Source organism: Echinops telfairi, unplaced genomic scaffold (assembly GCF_000313985.2).
Source record: "Echinops telfairi isolate 266 unplaced genomic scaffold, ASM31398v2 ScPeMD7_70;HRSCAF=299, whole genome shotgun sequence".
Classification (NCBI taxonomy): domain Eukaryota; kingdom Metazoa; phylum Chordata; class Mammalia; order Afrosoricida; family Tenrecidae; genus Echinops; species Echinops telfairi.
In genome coordinates, this window is record NW_022103968.1 from 29056210 (window position 1) to 29063289 (window position 7080).

Sequence of the window (7080 nt, forward strand, 5' to 3'; positions counted from 1 at the left end):
TTAAACTAGCATCCATGATGCTCACCTTCCCGACAAAACCGCTGAAGACAAAGCAGGTGAATAAGCAAATGTGGTGAAGAAATCTGATGGAGCCAGGCTATCAAAAGATATAGCATCTAGGGTCTTAAAGGCTTGAAGGTAAAAAAGCGGCCATCTAGCAGGGAAGTAACAAAGCCCACATGGAAGAAGCACACCAGCCTGTGCAATCATGAGGTGTCGAAGGGATCAGGTATCAGGCATCAAAGAACAAAAAATCAAATCATTGTGAATGAGTGGGAGTGCAGATTGGGGACTCAAGACCCATCTGTAGGCAACTGGACATCCCCTTACAGAAGGGTTGCAGTGAGGAAGAGTCAGGGTAGCATTGATGAAACGTACAACTTTCCTCTAGTTCCTAAATGCTTTCTCCCCCCACTATCATGATCTCAATTCTACCTTGCAAGTCTGGCTAGACCAGAGGATGTACACTGGTACAGATAGGAACTGGAAACCAGGGTATCCAGGACAGATGATCCCTTCAGGACCAGTGCTGAGAGTAGTGATACCGGGAGGGTGGAGGGAGGATGGGGTGGGAAGGGGGAACCGATTACAGGGATCTACATATAACCTCCTTCCTAGGGGAGGGTCAACAGAAAAGTAGATAAAGGGAGACATCGGACAGTGTAAGATATGACCAAATAATAATTTGTAAATTATCAAGGGTTCATGAGGGAGCGGGGAGGGAGGGGAGAGCAAATGTTTTGAGAATGATGAGGGCAACAAATGTACAAATGCGCTTTACACAATTGATGTGGGTGTGGATTATGATAGGAGTTGGATGAGCCCCCAGTAAAATGATTTTTTAAAAATCTCTGTGCACCCAAAGCAGACTATGTGTCCCAGCCTGCTGAGGGGTAAACAACAGAGGCTAGAAAGTCCGGCCTCCTCTCATTTGGGCTTGTTGTTACCTGGCCCCAGGAATCGGCGTGTGTGAAGGCGGTGGCCGCCGCGAGCATGTGGGACTTGTGCGTGGAGAAGGGCAACCGAGAGCTGGAGCAGTTCGAGAAGGTGCACCGCTACATCAGCGACCAGCTCTTCACGAGCTTTGTAAGTGACGCACGCCCTCTCCGGCGTGTGGGCTTCCTTCTAGGGGTCTCCTTTAGGCCACTGTCACCGCGTCAGTCCTGACTCAACGGCCCTGTGGCGTAAAATAGAACTGTCTTCTAGGCTTTCCAGGCCATGTCTTTACAGAAAGAAGCGTATCTCTCCCTCGGAGCAGCTTGGTGGGTTTGAACTGCTGACTCTTTGGTTAGCAGCCAAGTGCGTACCCACTGTGTCTGGCATGCCTAACTGTTTATTGCTATGTCGCTCCCTGCTGAGTTTTTCCCAAGTAGTCACAAATCTCCCAAATATTTTCTAGCATATATATCGAAAGCCCTTAGCGTATAAGAAGACCCGTGCAGGTCAAACCCATGTTGCTCAAGGATCAACTGTATTGATAAAGGTTTTATATTAGGCACATGACTTTCGCGTCAATGAAATGATGGTGGGAGGTGTGTCTATGCGATTGTTAGCCGTGATAACGTCACTTCAGAAGTCAAATGACAAGCCATCACCACTGACAACTGACCCAAAGAGAAGAATCCGTTCATGTAGTGATTGAAAAAGGAATAGTTAGAGGCTGACAAGAGTAAAGTTAGCGAGAGAGTTGGGAAATGACAAACTATTTATAAAGAGAGTCCTAAAGGCCGAATTGTTTGGGAAACCCAACAGAGACGGCTGTAGGATTGCTGCTTTTGTGGCCCTGGCATGGATTCTGACTGGTCTTTCTCCCGCAGGGGGAGTTTGATCCGCCAAGCTTTCCATTAGCAGCCCAGCACTTAATCCCGATTTGATGGTTACCTCAAGATCTCTCTCCAGGTGGCCTGAGGCTGAAGAAGATAAGGCCTATTTGGGGAGCCTACACCTGTCCCAGCAGTAGCATCTTACTAAAAATCACTGACAGAGTATTTATCTGTGCTTTTTAACTCTCAAGTGCCCTGCCCTCGGTAGCTGTCCCTCTAGTGGGAATTACAGAGAAACTTCTTTAAATGGCGAAAACCAGTCTTACCAAGGAGTTACAATTAGAGAAGGGTTGGGTGTATGCAAGGCCCTCCCCCAGATGTATGAAATAACCCAGTCATTGCTTACCAAGTCACATGTGCCCTGAATGCCGTGGGACAGGCTGTCCCATCTAGCCTGGGACCCACACTTGATGGTGACAGGTGGAGGCCCGCTTTCGTTGTCCGCTCGGGAGCGATGTGGGGCAAACCCAGGGGTGATGAGAAGTGTTGAAGCGTCCGTGGTAAATGGAAAGGTTTCGGGGATTGTGAGGTCCGCATGAGGTTACACTGGCAGCGAAGGAGACGGTGCAGGGCCTTTACCAAAGTCAACCGCAAGGGTGTTTGGGAGAAAGGCCATTATGAATTTCCAGTAGACTCCAGCTGAGCCGCGTGCCCGTCTCTTCCCTCCAGAAAGAGAGGACCGAGCGGCTTGTCATCTCGCCCTTGAATCAGTTACTGAGCATGTTCATGGGGCCCCACAAGCTGGTGCAGAAGCGCTTTGACAAGCTCCTGGACTTGTACAACTGTACGGAGCGGGCCGAGAAGCTCAAGGACAAGAAGACCCTGGAGGAGCTGCAGTCTGCCCGCAACAACTACGAGGCCCTGAACGCCCAGCTGCTGGATGAGCTGCCCAAGTTCCACCAGTACGCCCAGGGCCTCTTCACCAACTGCGTCCACGGCTACGCCGAGGCCCACAGCGACTTCGTGCACCGGGCGCTGGAGCAGTTGCAGCCGCTGCATTCAGTGAGTACCCACCTTCCTCCTCCTCCTCTCCCTGAGGAAAAGCCAACATCTTGGAAGCTCCTGGCCCTCTTATGGAAGGCACAGTGGTGGGAGCACTTTGTCAACGGAACCAGTGGGTTCCAATTCCTGACCACCCATGGGTAGCAAAGCAGAGCTGCATTCTCTGGGGTTCTCGGCAAGTGGACTGCCACACATTCCGCTCATAGCTGAGTGCCACATGTCTGTGCCCCCCAGGGACCCCGACGGACGAGACAGATTGACTCTGGGACCCATCCGGCCTCCCTGGCCGGACGCAGAATTCTGAATCCCTTGAGGGTGGCTTGTCACTGTCCGTCTTTTCCAGCTTGAGCGGTTCCTAGAAGCGCTGGCCAACTTCCCTGTGGGCAGTGCCACGGAGCGCTCGGTCTCTCCATCGGGCCTCAGTGCTGGTGGCCCACACAGAGTGAACTGCTGCTGAACTCTAGCTTCCTGTGGTCTTGGACAAGACTTGGCCGCTCCCAGCTCTTTCATGCACCACCTCTCTCCTTTCCCGCGGGCTGCAGTTACTCAACGTTGCCAGCAGAGAGGGAAACCTGATTGCTATCTTCCATGAAGAGTACACCAGAGTGCTGCAGCATCTCCAGGTGTTCACCTTCTTCCCAGACGCCCTCCCAGCTACCAAGAGGACCTTCGAGAGGAAAACGGTGGACCGCCAGTCTGTTCGAAAGCCCCTCCTGGGTCTGGTGCGTACGGGACTCCTGGGGAAGGATGCTGGGCTCGTGGCTCCGAGGGTGAGCTCTGTAGTAGCCGCCCTGGGTTCAGAGTCCAGCAAACGAGCTCTTAACTCCCTGCCATCCAGTCAACTCTGCCGCATAGTGACCGACCCCACAGAGCGTTTCCAAGGCCGTAAAACTTCACGGGAGTAAATAGCCTCTTTTTCTCCCTCGGAACAGTAGGTGGGTTTCAAACCACGGACCTTGCCGTATGCAGTCCCAACACCTACCCACCCAAAAGTACCACCACTTAGAAATTGCCAGACACATAGTAAGCGATATATAAAGCAAACTCTTACCATCGTCATCATTGTTACTGTTATTAATATCAGTGGCCCGACCTCCGTCAGGAGAGATGAACCGTTTAGGAGGAGTTTAACTATTTTGTAACACATGAGAACAAAGGTTCTGGGCTTGATCCTGCTTGTTGGTACTGAGCATCACTAATGTGCCTCCTGGTATTTGGTAGTGCTCTGCCTTGGTTTTCTCACACTCGCTAGATACTCCAAGCTGCCCTCTGAAAAAGCAAGCTGGGATTTTACTGTGGTGCAGCAAATGGTCCTCACAAAGTATTAAAGGCATTTACTTACTCTTGACTCTGTTATAGGAAAGTTGCTCATTATCTGATAGACTGAGCCTGGAGGGGGTACAGTGGTCACACACTGAGCTTCTAACCACGAGGTCAGCAGTTGGAAACCGCCAGCGGCTCCACAGGGGAAAGACGAGGCGTTCTACCCTGGTGAAGAGTTGCACTCTGGGAAACCCTCTGGGACAGCGCTGCCCTGTCCCAGACATTCTGAGTTGGAAGTGACGGGATGGCAGTGAGGAAGGAGCTCTAATAAATTACCAAACACTTACCAGCTTATGGCCTTTTTAGCTAGAGATGTAGTCTGGTTGAGTTCAGTGCCAAGTAAATGACATGGATTAAGTGGGCTCATAATCTAAACGACTGCTAATTTGCCTTTAGACACAATAATTTTTGTCCTATATAATCCCACAGAAGTTATTTATAGCACCTGACCTAGCACCTCTTTGGGAGCAAAAATTAAACCGGGTAGGAGTAGACGTAGTAATATCACTTAGGTATTTTGATTCATTAGGTAGCAGTTAGGTTGTAACCCTGTGACACAGCATACTGGATGTCACAATACCTGTATGCTGAATGCCCCCTACACACTTTTTTTAAATTCAAAATGGGTTTATTAGAATGGCTTCCCCTCATCTTGATTCAGGGTCTTTTAGTGCTGCTTCTGTCCGAAGGAGCATCCTTCTGGGAGCCTTGCTTTTCCTCCTGTAGGCTGACAAGAGGACAGCAGAGCAGCCAGCACACAAACGACTGTTTGTGCCTGGCTGAAGACCGTGGTGATTTCATAGCAGCCTGGGCATTTGACAGCCATGAAGTAGGAATTGGGGCTCCGCACCAGGCGCTTCTTGTGTTTTCTCCTCTCCTCTTAGAGAGGGATGAAGGAGAGCCTTTGCGAGAGGCATGATCGCTGGGAGGTCGCCAGCGCCGGATAGCGTTGAATGCTCTCAGTAGCTAGGAAAGCAACCACACATGACCGGAGAGCTGATGGTTTTTACCTGGCCACCTGGACCAACCCAATCACAGCCGTGTCTAGTGGCAGGAGGGCCTGGCTGGTTGTCACTGCCCTCGTTTGAGACCCTGCCCGCGTGTTGGGGTTAAATATTGTGGCTGGCAGAACGGCGCGGCTGGGGGCTGTGCTGATGGCTTGTTGATGGTACCTCTTGTGCCTTCCAGCCGACTTACATGCTGCAGTCAGAGGGATGCCGCGCGTCCCTTCTGGCGAGGTACCCCCCTGAGAAACTCTTCCAAGCAGAGCGGAACTTCAATGCAGCTCAAGACTTGGATGTCTCGCTTCTGGAAGGTGACCTTGTGGGTGTCATTAAGAAAAAGGACCCCATGGGCAGTCAGAACCGCTGGCTGATTGACAGTGGAGGTAAGAATGGCAGGCATCCCCTTGATGTCACTCCACCTGAGGGAGGGTGATTTGAGCAGTCCCTGGCTCCTGGAAAGGCCAGCCAAGAACATGAGAGTCCTTGGCAAAAGGGAAAAACAACTTTAAAAGCCCTGTGCCTCTCGGGAGCGTGTGCTACCGCCGCCACTCGGAGGGAGACAAACCAGGTTTGGGTTTTGTTCAAGTTCCATGGGCAGCTCCATTACTCACCGTGTGGGGTCTTATGGCCCCTGTTCACAACTGCCTTGGGCCTGCGGTCCTGGCGGGTAACACCCTGGGCCCTCTCAGCCTGTCCTCAGTCAGCTGCAAAGCCAGCCGCCCCCTTCCAGTGTATGTACTCTTCCTTTTCTTGGGTGTGAATCAGAAACCTCTAAGAATGGACTCTTAAGTGGGATTTTTGTTCGGTGAGCTTTTTTTCTCCTGGAGTTATGTAGGGATTTACCTTAAATGCAGCTCACCACTTTTGTATGTGTGTGCAAGGAGAAAGGGGTTTTATAAAGACTAAAGTCATCCTGATCTGTAATCCTTTCCCCACAAATCCAAATCCATAACATAAAAAAAAACCAAGCCTGTTTTGTTTGGGTTTTTCGGTTTTCTTTCTTTCTTTTTAAAAAGATCTCCTTTGCCAAAACCCCACCTGATCTGGACTCACTTGGTGGCTACGCCTGACCAGGTGGAAGACTGTTCATAGTCTTGTCTTAGCATTTTTGGTGTAAATAGCCTTCTCTTTTGCTACCAAAATCTTAGTGGTTTGACTAGGGGGCATGAGGAGCCTTGGTGACAGACTGGGTTATGCATCGAGCTGCTCAACACCAGGCACCACAGCCGCTCCTCGGAGGGACGGGGGAGGGAGGGAGATCAGGCACAGGAACCTGGCGGGCAGTTCTACTCAGTCCCGTAGAGCCCCTTAGAGTTGGAGTTCACTTGAGGGCACTGCATCTGGGGCACCTGCTGCCCGGACCGTGCTGGAAGAATTATGAACTTTCTAATAGTGTATGAACTTGATAGCCTTTTCCAATCGAAAACACATGGATTCCAAAACCCACGTGGCCTTTCAGGGTTTGATCCTCCTGGGCGTTTGCTGAAATAAAAGTAGGCTGTTGCATATGTGGGATATGCACTTTCCCACGAAGAAAAACTCTTCCTATGCTAGAATATGGGCGCCCTGGTGGCATAGTGGTTACACGTTGGCTTGCTAACTGCAAGGTCAGCAGTTCAAAACCACCAGCTGCTCATGGTGAAACGACAGGGCTTTCCACTCCTATGGGGCAGGGAGTTTGGCTTGGTTTGTTTTGTAATTGTTTCTTTACTGTAGAATATACTCAAGAGTGTTTCTTCAGCATTCCTGAACCAGCAAACAGAGATAAGAGCCATGTGTGAGGAGGGTCTCTTTCTTCCCAAGCCTTCTTTACCACGCATGGTTTCGTGAACACACCCTCCCCCTTAGCCTTGGTCTCCATGATCTAGAGGTCCTTATGGTTTTTTGGATACCTGTGGTCCAGCATGTGATTGTTCTTAACCTCCCCC

At 50.7% G+C, this 7080-nt stretch overlaps 1 protein-coding gene across 3 annotated transcripts in view; it reads left to right on the top strand.

Moving 5' to 3' along the window:
- Positions 1 to 7080, top strand: part of LOC101639830 (dynamin binding protein) — a 76726-nt gene that overhangs the window by 65782 nt on the left and 3864 nt on the right. For all 3 annotated transcript variants that reach the window (XM_004700998.2, XM_030885987.2, XM_045291335.1), the window contains 4 exons: positions 958 to 1086; positions 2493 to 2825; positions 3368 to 3547; positions 5337 to 5535. In XM_004700998.2, the coding sequence (XP_004701055.1) occupies positions 958 to 1086; positions 2493 to 2825; positions 3368 to 3547; positions 5337 to 5535 (841 nt within the window). The remainder of the gene's footprint in view (positions 1 to 957; positions 1087 to 2492; positions 2826 to 3367; positions 3548 to 5336; positions 5536 to 7080) is intronic.